General features: G+C 43.6%; 1 protein-coding gene across 1 annotated transcript in view; it reads right to left on the reverse strand.

Moving 5' to 3' along the window:
* Positions 1–14,528, reverse strand: part of CUL3 (cullin 3) — a 46,721-nt gene that overhangs the window by 22,230 nt on the left and 9,963 nt on the right. The window contains exons 2-3 of the mRNA XM_078616809.1: positions 8,045–8,242; positions 696–809 (exon numbers count right to left, since the gene is read on the reverse strand). Of these exons, the coding sequence (XP_078472935.1) occupies positions 696–809; positions 8,045–8,242 (312 nt within the window). The remainder of the gene's footprint in view (positions 1–695; positions 810–8,044; positions 8,243–14,528) is intronic.

The raw sequence follows: 14,528 nt of genomic DNA on the forward strand, positions 1-14,528 counted from the left end.
CGACCTGGCCACAAATGATAGCTAAACGAAGTGGCTTATCGCGTGGAAATTCAGAGCAGCAGCCACATACTCTAAACGAGTGTTTATAAATGAGGGAAAAACCGGAGGACCTGGTGAAAAATCCATCCGACCACGCATTTTGATTCTAAATGTGAAGGTGAAAAACTGGAGGGCCCGGGCAAAAATCCACACGACCACAGGGAGAGAGACATGCAAACTCCAAATATACAACAGGCGTCAGGGTCGGAATCAAACCGACGACCTCCTGCACACCAGGCTAGGTAGTTAACATCTCCTAGCCACCGTGGCGCCCTTACTTCGTTGAACAAATTTCGATTTAAGGCTTTCGTGACTGCTGGGATTCATCTTCTTGGTTCTTTCGGTAAAGTCACGTAGAAGGGAAATAATAAAACAATAAAAATAAAACATTATAAAATAATTCTCACGACGTTTCGGCCACAACGCAAGCAGCCGTCCTCAGGTGAAGACCAGGTCTGTCGGGGAGACAGCGTCTGACGCATTGTGGCCGAAACGTCGTGAGAATTATTTTATTATGTTTCATTTTTATTATTTTATTACGTCGTTGAACAAGGCAACGTGAATTTCAGTGTGCGCGGGGATACGGGGAAGCAAGTGACTGCGCGTGAGCGTGAGCATGAGCGTGAGCACGTGAGCGCGAGCGCACGCCAACGCACCATGTACATGAGGATGTCCCGGATCATCACCATAGAAGTCTGGTGGTCGTTCCACGCCTGGTTTAGCGTCTGCAAGAAGTTGTTGTTCAGTGAATTGAGCACATCTGTCCGCACCTGCTCGCCAAGAGGAGAGAGAGAGAGGCAAAGACCACCCACGTTAATCTTTCAAACGCCGTTGGCGAGCAGCGGTTAAATGGGGCGCGCGAGGAGGTTGAGTGACGAGCATCACACCCGGCCGCCTTTGCCTCCACAGTGCTGATGTTTGTACACCACACCAAGTACTCAGTTGAGGCTCCGTCAACCAAGGGGAGGCCCGGAACCGGCTGCTAATTCTGCATAATGCACGGGCATAAGTAGTACTAATCACATAACCTGCATTTCCCATAAATATGCTAAATTCCTCTTGATATGCATATTTTTTGGTCAAGGCGCTCTTTCCCCCCCTTCCAACCCAGCTTATATATATGCTCCAAGCACGTGTGCTGTTTCATTCAGACGCTGTCGCCTCGACAGACCTGGTTTTCACCTGAGGACGGCTGCTTGCGTTGTGGCCGAAACGTCGTGAGAATTGTTTTATTATGTTTTTTTAAATTATTTTATTACTTCCCTTTTACGTGACTTTACCGAAAGAACCAAGAAGATGAATCCCTGCAGTCACGAACGCTTTAAATCGAAATTTAATCGGTTCAGATAAGTGCAAGTAATATTGGCCATGGCCAAGAATCGAACTCGGTTACGCAGCAGTAAATTAACCAATTCACTACGACTCCCAACATAGTATGCTGAACTTGCCGCACTATACGCAGCCAACCATGCTGATCATTTATACGTACAGACATCCACAAAATCTCAGTGCCTCTGGCATGAAAGAGAATAAGTATAACCCGTAAAAACAAAGTTTTTCACTATAAATCCTTTATATGCGTGGCGGCTAGAGTCCTCTCGTCCTCTGGCTTGAGATGGCTGCCACCTATGGGTCAGATGATTGCATTGCACCATTAAGCAATTGGTAATTAAATATAATATTTTTGTCCTAAAAAGTGTAAAATTTTTGAGAAAAAAATTTCACGAACATTAATTGTCACGCACGAGTCTGTGTGGAAAATGTCAGCTCGATTGGATCACGGGAAGTGGGTTAAAAAACGACCGAAAGATTTGCACGGTCCTAAGCAAGCAAGCGAACTTAATATAAAGGATTTAAAAATGAGACATCATTGAAAGACTGAGTACGATTCTTGCCTTTCATGATATTCGTGACAACAAGTTGAGGCACATTAGCCTTTAATTTAAAAAGGAGAGATGCTTTTTGTCTCCTGCAAAAAGACCGTAGTCACCATGAACCTTAAATCCCACTCATCATCGCAAAAAAAGCTCAAGCAGGCACGGACGCCATCAAGGGCAGGGGGAACTATGGTGGCTCTGCGCGAGTTTATATACGCATATACGTATGTTGAACTTCTTTCGCACCGTACGTAGGCAACCGTGATAATCGGAGGTGCGGGGGAAGGACAACAATCTACAGGTGTCTGTGTGAGTCTATGGGGTTCTGTGCGAGTCTCTGTATGCTTGTATGTTGAACTTCTTTCGCACCGTACTAATCGCATACCTGTCAACTCATACAGTTTACCAAGATTCTTGTACAAGGAAATTGAGTTCAGGGCCATATGGCACACAGCCGTTTAAATACAGGCAAAATTTGTTTTAAAATATGTCTATTTGTTTGTGTTTCTCCCTTGTGATGGGACTTTGCAGGATGAACGTTGAGATTTATAAGGGCACGGGGTGACCAGTAAGGTCTGAATTGGTCTGCAATAAGGTCGGCACTGATCAGGGGTTGACAGGTATGTAATCGGAGGTGCAGTGGCGGGGAAGGACAACAATCTAAACAAACACAAAGCTCTATTTCCAATCTGGCCTTCGAACCCACAGCATTAAAGTGTACAAGGCATGCGTGCGAATTAGCAATTTCCAAGGCTCAGGGTTGGGGAGGGGGGAGGATATACACACAGCGGTGTGAAATGACCGTGCAGAGCTTTGCTGACTACTTCAGCCAATCGCCACCGTGGGGGAAATTTCTGGCCGATGACCGCGAGAAGTTTTTCTGCAGTCGCTAAGCCTCAGCTTTGTGCCAAAACTTGCCGTCACGATAATTCAGCGCACGGATGTATTCGCCGCCGCCGGCTATGTACAACGCATGCCCCCAAATTGTACCGTCACGAAATCAGGTCGCGTACAATTGGAACGCTCACAAAAGGCAGAGTGACAACGCTCCATGTTGAGACGTTATTACCCTGTGGAAAATTACGAAAAAAGTTCCTTTAAAAAAGTTTTTTTTTAAACAACGGTTTCATTTCAAAGTGCACTAAAAAGTCAATAACTCGATTGGACAACGGCAAGTGGACGACATCTTGATCACAAGAGACACGCGGCGACTGCTTCTTGTGCGAGCCGATTCCACAGTTTAGGGACCGCGGCGTTTTTCACCTACACAAAAATATAAAATGAATATGCCGTTCATGAAAAAATTGGAATTGCTTGAAAGGGGGCAATTGATGAATTGATGGCGATTTTAATACGGGCATTCATTGTCACCGGATCTGAGTACGTGTGCAAAATTTTGAATTCGTTGGACAACAACAGGAAGTAGACTAACTTTTGATTACAAGATTTGGCCACGACACAGCTTTCAAGTTAAGTAAAACCGTTGAAAAATATAAACTTCCAATGTGACTTCAAATGCCTCCTATGCACCTTCACAAATGCCCTGCTAAAGAGCTGTTTGTCACGCGGCAATCAAACTGTTATCTTGATTAAAAAGAGAGCTGGAATGTCAAATAAAGTGACAAAACTAACTGTTAATATTGGTAGGAACCACCTGGTTACACCAGCCCACAAGGGATTATTGTGTCCGTCCGTCGTGCATCCAAAAATGGGAGGGGTGGGGCTGGCTGGAGAGGGGAGGGTGGGGAGAGGCTGGGTGGGGTGGGTGGGGCTGGGTGGGGAGTAGGAGGGGTGGGGCTGGGTGGGATGGGGCTGGTCACCCCGTGGTGCCCTTATAAAACTCAACGTTTAACCTACTCACGCCGGCTTCTGCCCGCCCTCACAGTCGGGCATATTTGCGGAATACACCACGCCACCGTTGACCCTGGCCACTGACCGAGCAACCCAAAATTCCTACCAGCTCCCTCCGCAGGAATGTATTAGTGTTTCATTGCTTTTATGGCTTTATTTTGGTGATTTCGAAAAGTTTTTTGGTTTGGCCATGTTTGTTTGTTGTAGTACGGAGTTAGACTAATGGCCTTAATCTAAGTTGTCTTGTGGTTGTTGTTGTTGTTTGACTTGCATCCCACTGGGATTTTTGCACACAGCGTTGGTGTACGGTGCTTTTTCTGCAATATGTTGCTGTCTTTTCTTGGATTTTCTGTTTGCACTTAGTCACATAGTCACTTTAAGATGTTTTCTTGTTCGTGTTTTTGTTTTTTGTTTGTTGCGGTTGCACCCGATTCAAGAGCCGAATGGCTCACAGGGCTATACCAAATAAATGAACTTGAACTTGAGAACCCAATTTAATCACAAGTGGCTGGAACCTTGATTGGAAGCCAGGGCCAGTGTTAGCCAACTCATCACCTCCAAATATTCTTCATAAGAGGTTATAAATAAAAAAACCGGTTGCCTTGAACAACCGCTGCTAATTTGCTACGATTCTCTGTCAAAACGGTAAATGAAAGAAGCAAAAAAAACCCCTTAAAATTCTATGGCAAATCGACTGGAATTTATTATCTGGGTGAAGATACACAGGCCAAGTTCACAAATGCAAGTGCCCAAAACCATCAGGAGGAAATTGGATTCAGGGTCAAAGAGAAGGCACTGGGGGCACGTCTCTAAACGGCGGAGGAGCGAATTAGTGCGCCATTTGCAACGAGATATTAAACATCCATACTGCAATCCTCGTCCGATCGATTTTTATACCTGCGAGGGGTATTCTGCGGAATATTAACGATTAAAAAAATGCAACACAAACCAACCCAAATTGCAGGAGAAATTATAAAAGAAAAAAAACAGGCGCCGACAGCCATCGGCATTTGATGGCAGTGTAAAGACAAGGTTGAGATTATACTGGTAGGAACGAAGTGGACCAGACCACCAATAGATGAATGTGTCCGTCCGTCCGTCCCTCCGACTGTCCGTCTGTCCAACAAGATGGCCGCCCGCTCCCCCTGCGATCCGTGAACTAAATGAACTAAACAAGATGGCCGTCGCATCCGGCGCAGCCAATGACATCGCCTGTTGCAATCCTTGCTCTGTGGGCGCGCGAGTCAGTGGGGAGGGGGGTGTGGACGTCATCGCTCTGTGGGCGCGCGAGTCAGTGGGGAGGGGGGTGTGGACGTCATCGCTCTGTGGGCGCGCGGGTCAGTGGGGAGGGGGGTGTGGACGTCATCGCTCACCCCCCATGCACAAATCATTTTCTTTTTAACTCCTCTATACCCGGTCGATATCCCTGTACCGGTATTAGTATTATTCCTACCAGCCCACCCCGCAGGGTCCTGTTTAAAAACCTTTACTCAGCCGGGCCTGAGACATTCCACTGTTATTTCAAGTCTCCTCGTTGCAATCCTGCAGCCCTGAGCCAGTGGTAGGAAACTCCATATTTCTATGGCAGGTGTCAGCAACTAGATAGCATGTATAGTCTTGGTTCTTTCGGTAAAGTCACGTAGAAGGGAAACAATAAAATAATAAAAATATAAAACAATAAAATTCTCACGACGTTTCGATTGCAACACAAGCAATCGTCATCCGGTGTGAAAACCACTTTTTTCAAATTTTCTTGCTGTGGTTTTCAAACCTGATGATGATTGCTTGTGTTGCAATCAAAACGTCGTGAGAATTTTATTGTTTTATATTTTTATTATTGTATTGTTTCCCTTCTACGTGACTTTACCGAAAGAACCAAGAATATGAATCCCTGCAGTCACAAAAGCTTTAAATAAAAATAGATAACATGTAATATATACTTATACCAACAAAGCCTCATGTTTTTTTTTTCCTGAGGGTCCTGCATTGGGCGTTTGTCCTATTGTAGGTCAAGGAGAATTTGGTATGCCAACAGATTAGAACGTTTGGCTACGTACGCACGTATGGCGCGAAAGTTCAACATACAAAGTATCCAGTGAAAACCCACACACAGGGGATTCAACAGAAATTAATAATAGGCTGTGTGCCGATAGACTGAAAAATGTATTTCATATTCTTTGGGTCTTTTAGTAAAGTCACATAGAACAATTTTTTTTTTACAGAAAACTCCGACGTTTCGATCGCAACACAAGCAATCGTCATCTTTTTCCTCCTGGTGACGATTGCGTGTGTTGCCATCGAAACGTCGTAGTTTTTTGTAAAAAACAAATTGTGTTCTACATGACTTTACCGAAAGACCCAAAGAATATGAATTCCTGCAGTTACGAAAGCTTGTCAAGATGAAAAATTACTTCTTTATCACAATCCTAAACATGAATTAGAAGGGAAAACTGTCTCCCTGTGCTGTATATATCTATGCTGAACTTCTTTCGAAAAGTGTATTGGTTTAGCCATGTTTGTTTGTTGTAGTACAGAGTTAGACTTATGGCCTTAATCTAAGTTGTCTTGTGGTTGTTGTTGTTGTTGTTTGACTTGCATCCCACTGGGATTTTTGCACACAGCGTTGGTGTACGGTGTTTTTTTCTGCAATATTTTGCTGTCTTTTCTTGGATTTTCTGTTTGCACTCAGTCACATATTCACTTTAAGATGTTTTCTTGTTCATGTTTTTTTTTGTTGCGGTTGCACCCGATTCAAGAGCCGAATGGCTCACAGGGCTCTACCTAATAAATAAACTTGAACTTTCGCACGGCACGTAGGCAACCGTGATCGTCGGAGGTGCAATGGAAGGACAACTAAACACAAAAAGCAGTTCTAAAGAAATGAGGTTTTTAATCTAGATGATTTAAACGAGCATAGCTCCAGTGGCTTCCTAATATAGGAAAGAAAAGCGTTCCAGATGGCCGCCGTAGCACATCTGAAAAAGCGCGCAATGCGTTGACCGTCTTTGTTCGATGGCCGGCCAAAAGCCGCTGCGAGAATAACCGGAGTTTGCATGATGGTTTATGCAAACCATCACTTTACAACATGCATGTTTATTCAAAGTGTTTATTAATTAGCAGTAAGGAAACAAATGGGTAGGTGTCAGGACAAAATGCATTTACATATATGCATATAAGTCCTTTTTTGCTCTGGCTTGTATCTCTAAGTTTTGGGCAGCCCTTTAAATTGGTTGAGCCGGTTATAACAAAGTAAGCTCCTAACAGAAAAACAACTTCCTACTAATATTACATTCAGATTGAATCATCATTCCAAGAGCTATAATTCCCCTGCACCTTCCCTGTGACATACATACAGACAGACTAAGAGGACCAACACAATGCAACCTGATTCGGAAAGCATTAAAAAGATACCATTCTAAAATTGAACCGCGACCTCTGAATCGTAATAATACATTAAATCGCTTGACCGGGAGGGGGGGGGGGTGGGAGGAGTGAATCATTCATTACAAGTCTAAAACTATGAAAAACAAAACAATTTTTTTTTCACCACGTAAGGCCCACAGAGCTATATAGCTCTTGTTCAGAGGTGACCTGGCTGTCACAATTGATAGCTCAACAAAGTGGCTTATCGTCACGTCGAAATTTATAGCAGCCAAATACCCTCCACGCGTGATGCAGATTATGAATGCGGGGGGAAAAAACCGGAGGACCCGGAGAAAATTCAACAGAACCATGGGGAGAGAGAACATGCAAACTCCAAATATACAGGTATCGGGGTCGGGATCGAACCCATGACCTCCTGTACACCAGGCGAGGGAGTTAACATCTCGCAGTTATGGCACCAAAATTAAAAGCCTGTGTGTCCCAGCCATCAATTACGAAAGACAAGAGGGAAGGAGGAAGGGAGGGGAGGGAGGGAGGTCAGGCAGGTGCCTTCGCCGCTATGGTGCTGGTAGCGCAGCAGCAGGGGATCTGGTGATGGGTTTTTGAGGGTGATTTGTGTTTCTTGTTGGTGTCTATGAACACAGTAACACACAATGGGACTAATGTTACACGGGAAACCCGCGTTATATCTTTGATAACAAAAAAGGGAGCACATAAGTAAAAAAAAATACAAACAAACGACATGATGAACGAAGTAAAGTGCCGAAAGACTGAGCATCTTTCTCGTCTGATCGTTTAAAAAAATAAAAATTTAAAAAATTTAAAAAAGGAGGGAGGGAGTGAGTGAGGGAGGGAGGCGTTATTGCTGATGGACGCCATGCGGGGCCTCGTGCCTTATTGATGAGGTGTTCCGTGACGACCTCGCGCAGGCCCGTGTAGAGCTTTTCTCCGTGCTTGTGCAGCACCATCGTGTACGCGTTGCGGTACAGCTCCTCGAAGCTCAGCCCGCTGTTGTTCTTCTTCTGGATCTCCTGGATGGCGTTCTTGAGCAGGTTCCAGATGTTCGCCACGTACTTTTCGTCCATCGTCATCTGGAGGAGCGTGCCATCGCGTACACGCACAAGCAAGTTCGCACCTCCGATTAGCTCGCTTGGTTGAACAAAGTTGAACATACGTACACTTGCCTATAATTGAAACATTCTAGGTATGTGACGAAAAGAAATACCGATTAAATGACAAGGAATTGAACTCTCACGGCTCTGCGCTTCGTCTTTGAGCGAATATTTTTGGGGTTGTTGGTAGACTGGAGCAGACATGTGACTGGTCTCCAATCACTGATGGTTCCTCTTTCTTTCTCTCTCTCTCTCAAAGTACTGTAGTTCCCAGCGTGCACCTTTCAAAAGGCTTCTTGTGACACTTTTCGGCTTTTGTTCCATTTCTGATCCATGGCAGAGCACTAACTGAAAGCGTTCCTACTCGGGCAAGTGCGTACCCTGAATATCATCTCATTCGCAAGAGTCCCAAATGCTCTTTTTTTACGGAGATACATTTTTAACAGATGTACATATCCTATCGATTTCTAAAAACATATTTGAATCAAACCTGCACTATTCAAGCAAATAAAACTAAGACAATGTCAAACCGAGACTATCAGAGAAGTTATAGTAATAGGTTTTTACCCTTTCAACTGGTACAAAACTGACACCTTTATACAAGGCATCATGTTTGCAAAAACCACAACACAAGCAGTCAAAATGCAAACAAAAAGAAACAACTCTGATGATATGCACTGTCCTTGAAGTTGATTGGTCCACACACGAGACAGCTTTTCTTAGAGCCTAGTCTCCATTGGTGTTGGACCAGATGACGCCAAAAGGCGTACAACTCAAAAACAGCGCACTATCAGAGTATTGAGAGCTCGGGGTAAAAATTTACACTACGAGACCTCCTTTACCAGTGGCAAAATATAGTAATAGGTTTTTACCCTTTCAACTGGAACAAAACGTTGAAAGGGTAAAAACTTATTACTATATTTTGCCACTGGTAAATGAGGTCTCATAGTATCAGAGAAGTTGTTTAAAGGTCCCCTCTGCTCTCATAAGAAATCCTGAGCCAGTGGTGGAAATTCCACTTCTCTATGGCAAGAGGAGCAAGTCTTCCAGAGAGCCTCATTTGGAGGGTCCAGTCAGCAACCAACCGAGATATGAAATCGTGTCATTCGAATAATTTATCGGTGACAAGTCCTCCGACCGCAGCATCGCTTGGGTTGGACGTGGTTTGAATACGAAGGCAAAACTGTAATATGAGAGTACCGGCAAAAATCACTCGGGTTGTTATTGCGGCACCTCTCAGCTGTTTGAGAAAGTTTAAAGGTTTAAAGAGGTTTATTTGAAATGTAATATCACCCCCACTCAAGGGGGTAACCCATCACAACATTATACAAACAAATCCAAAGATGAAAAAATAATAGAGGTACAAAAGATTTTAAAACCGCAAACGGACACCCATGAATACTACCAATAAGGGATCCGGAGATAAAATGCGGAGAGATCAAAGGGTGGCAATTTTTGCACATAATGCTGTGTTATCTTACACACCCAGTCATGAATGATACAAATTCTTGGGTTAGAAAAGCTGATATTAAAACACAGCCGTCAAAACTGTGCTCATAATCAGAAAAATTACGACAAATAAATGTTATATTTTGGACACGAACATGTAGTTTAACATTTCTGCTTTTTAACATAGCCCAACAATATCGTTTGCTTCGGAAGACTTTCCATGAAGGTGAAGCCAAACGTGACACAACATATTCAGGATCTCATTTTTGTATCGAGCACATTCTAAAATAACGTGACACACTGAAGCCAAAGGAAAGCATGGCAAAGCCAACTACAATTTTTTGTATGATAAAACAAAGCTGGAATGGCCACATAAGTTGTGCACATTACGGAATGAAACAGGGTTTGTGTTTACAAGGGAAGGCCCACTGAGCTATATAGCTCTTGTTCTGGAGTGATCTGGCCACAAATGATAGCTCAACAAAGTGGCTTATCATAACGTGAAAATTTATAGCAGCCAAAACACTCTCAACGCATGTTGATTCTAAATGTGGAGGGAAAAACCGAGGACATGGAAATAATCCACGTGACCACCATGGGGAGAGAGAGAGAGACAAGCAAACTCCAAATGCATCGCAGGGTTGGGATCGAACCAATGACCTCCTATATACCAGGCGAGGTAGTCGTTTTACTGCCAGACGCAGGCTTTGTCCGTTTCCGTCGTGGCTTCCTCCACACGACTTCCTGTGTCTGTTCTCGCCTGCAAACACGTATGTGTGTGTGTGTGCATGGCTGTTCAAGGTATTCGTATTTAGAGCATTGGGGTAGTTATTTGTCGTTTTGTATAATCTTGCCTTGAAACCGATGCAAACGTGGGTTCGATTCCACGCTATGCACACATCTTCTTGGTTCTTTCGGTAAAGTCACGTAGAAGGGAAGTAATAAAATAATAAAAATAAAACATAATAAAATAATTCTCACGACGTTTCGGCCACAACGCAAGCAGCCGCCCTCAGGTGAAGACCAGGTCTGTCGGGGAGAGAGCGTCTGGCCGAAACGTCGTGAGAATGATTTTATTATGTCCTTGCAGTCACGAAAGCTTTAAATCAAAATATGCACACATCATTGAGAATTGGTATTTTGTGCCGACTGGATGCCTCCCCTGGGTGTGCTCAGCCTGAAATTATGCTTGAACGTTTGTCGGCAACGTGGGACAAATGAGAGTGGCAGAAATTGCTGATGGCATAGACACTTTGTGGAATGTTACAGTTAAAGTGGCTCACAGCTCAAACAAGCATGCGACAAGCTTATGTCTGTTGGCAGTTGGAAGCCAGTAGTGGAAATTCCACATTTCTACTGCAAGGGCCAGTCCCAAACAGTTACATTTCCACAAACTGATTCTCACGTTATTAAACCTGAACGGCAATTAGCTGAATCAACCTCAACCCGTAGTAGAAACTCAGAACCTGTCAATTGCAATTTGAGCACTCGTACGACAGCACGACCAACACTATAGTACCCTTAGGTAGTCAACCAACAGCTACTGCTCCTAAGGGTCTGTAAGAATAAACTGGGATTTGTATTTTTTTCAGCACATGTACTCATGTGCACAAAAAAATATGCTGTGTTACAGTGGTTCACACACGACACAACAACCCCCAGCAACCTGGGTTCAATCCCTGGCCACACAGAGGAGCAGTGGGCCTCCTGTAAGACAACTTTGCCTCAAATGATTATCTAGTGCGAGTGGGCAGATATCAATGGTGGGGAAACAAAGATGACAGAGCATGGTGATGGCCACACCACTTTCTTGCGTGTATTGCAAGCCCTAATAGGTCTCCACTCAAAGCACTTGATCCGACTAGTTGTGACGTAACATCCCAACTCGTGTGTCAAGGAAAACCATCTCTTCGAGGTGAACACAATGTGCTGTGAGCAGGACTGGCCCCATCACGGGAATGCGGCATTTTCAATTTTGTCCCTTGAATGCTCTTACCCGGCAGTTATGTGGTACAAGTCAGGCAGCGTCTCAAAGCCAACATTGTAACATAACCGTACCACCGTCCAATGTAAATAAAGGCCAGAGGTCAATGGGGTCACCACGGTCAAAGACACCGACACCAAAACGCCTTGCCATCGCTTCCTTCCTTCTGCTAGATCCTGCAGCTGTTGCACAGTTGACACCCAACCTCCGAGGCTTGCTCTCACAGTCCCCATCACCAATACCGTCTGGATTGAGGTCTTCCTCATGTTACGCTGTTCACAAGTGTGCCGGAAGGACCACTCTTAGAAGCTCATCTTCACCACCGGTTGGTCTCAAGGTACCCCCCCCCACCCCGGGTCGCTGAGCTCCGGGTGCCACTCCAATGCCACCTGCCTCTGCAACCTGCCCTCCTCAATCTCGCACATGTGTCCCACCCATCACAAACTTCCCTCCTCCTGGGTCACACACATTACATTAAGAAACATTTTTTAATAGAGTTTGCATTATCTTTGTTTCAATGACCTAAAAAATATTTTTTTATTTTACCAGGAAAGGCCCACTGAGTTATACAGTAAAACCTTGGATTGCGAGCATAATTCGTTCCGGAAACGTGTTTGTAACCCAAAGCACTCGTATATCAGTTGTGATCACGTGACGCTTGGCAGACATAAAGCGTATACACATACTACTCGTATTGCAAGACCTCGCTCGTTTATCAAATTAATATTTATTTTACAAAAAATTGCTCGTCTTGCAAAACACTCGCAGACCAAGTTACTCGCAATCCAAGCTTTTACTGTACACCTCTTTTTCATAGGCGACCTGGCCACAAATGATCGCTCAACGAAGTGAGATATCACGTGGAAATTTGATCAGCCGCAAACTCTAATATGCATGTTTAAAAATGTGGAAGAAAAGCCAGAGGACCCGGAGAAAAATCCACACGACCACGGGGAGAACATGCAAACTCCAAACACAGGTAGTCCCCGAGTTACGATGGTCCGACATACGATATTTCGATCTTACGATGGCGATACGACAAAATTGCCATCAACAACCTAACATCGTTCAAGTATGCAGACGACGGACAGAATCTTGGTGAGTACAGAACAATATGATACGTTACGATACGTTCAATGCATGTATGATACGTAGCTTTAGCGATTTAATTTTAAGGTTACCACGATACGATACGTTCAATGCATGCTAAAAGTTTTTATAGCAGATAGGATTGTTTCCTGAAAAAACTTTCTATTAAATTGCAGTTCATATAGGTAGGCTAAGAATTTACCTTGTTTTTTTTACTTTACATTTTACTGCGCAATACAGTATTGTAATTAATAAATACATACGGTATATAGTTTATACAGTGCGGTACTGTAAATTGCTGTTTTGCTAAATTATCACCATTCTTTAAGACTCCTGGGTAGGCTATAGGCCATCTTCGACTTACGATATTTTCGACTTACGATGGGGTCGTCGTAACGCATCTCCATCCTGTTATGCCAGGCGAGGTAGTTCACATCTTGCTAACGTGCCTTATTCCCACATTAGTATAATATAATGCGTGTTGAACTTCTTTCATACCGTACTTAGACAACCGTGCAAATACCTTATTTGTACAAATCATATCCAATATTACGTGCATACATTATATTTTGATTTAAAGCTTTCGTGACTGCAGGGATTCATATTCTTGGTTCTTTCGATAAAGTCACGTAGAAGGGAAATAATACAATATACTTGTATTATAAAATGTATTTGTATTATTTTATTATTTCCCTTCTACGTGACGTTACGGAAAGACTCAAGAATACTGATACATTATCTTTAGCCTATGAACTGACTTCATCCTTTGGATGCACTTTCATTCGAAGGCCTGGTGTTTTTCTTCTTCTAGTTCAGGGGTCGGCAACCAAAATAACAAGAAGAGCCATTTCTTTCCAATTCGGTACAAAATTCAGTATTTCAAGAGCCGCAATGCATCTATGTACATACTGTACATACGTACATATTGTCAAGAAGCAGCCCGTAAAGAGCCGCATGCGGCTCCGGAGCCGTAGGTTGCCGACCCCTGTTCTAGTTGCTTTAATAACGTACCGGCTTCCTTGACCCGTGAGTAAAAGGATCCTCATTTAATAGACGTCCATCAAAAACATAAAACAATCGTATTAACTCAGTACCCAAACGCAGTGGTGCAGGGCTCACCTCAAGTGCACAAGGTAATAGCAATGCATTACACTATCTTCTCCGCGCGATAAAACTTCCCGTCGTCGCTTGATCTTTCTTTTCTTATCTCACCCGGAGGCTAAGATGCCAGATACACGTGCAGTGAGGTCTGCCGTTCGAGTCACGTTCGTACAAGACAAAGAAAGATCCCCCGTATAACCTTAACAGACTTTTGGGGCGAGGTGCGGTTTAGCAAGAACCCTATAAAGTATGGTACGGTACATGAGGGGGGTGGAGTGGCCAGCACCACGCCGGCCGCCTTTGTCTCCCCAGTTGTGATGTTTTTACACACCACACCATGTATTGATTTTGAAGCTGAATCGACCTAGAGGTGGCCCAGGACTGCTTTAGATCATTATCATACCTGGTATTCATATTCTTAGGTTTTTTCGGTAAAGTCACGTAGGTAAAACATTAAAATTAAAAAAAGTAAAATAAAAATAAAATAAAAATCACGACTTTTCGGAGGCAACACAAGCTTCCGTGTTGCCTCCGAAACGTCGTGATTTGTCTTTTATTTTTATTTACTTTTATTAATTTGAATTTGAATTTTTTACCTACGTGACTTTACCGAAAAAACCTAAGAATATGAATACTTGCAGT

The sequence above is a fragment of the Lampetra planeri genome, chromosome 51 (genome assembly GCF_965212315.1).
Source record: "Lampetra planeri chromosome 51, kcLamPlan1.2.h2, whole genome shotgun sequence".
Lineage (NCBI taxonomy): Eukaryota > Metazoa > Chordata > Hyperoartia > Petromyzontiformes > Petromyzontidae > Lampetra > Lampetra planeri.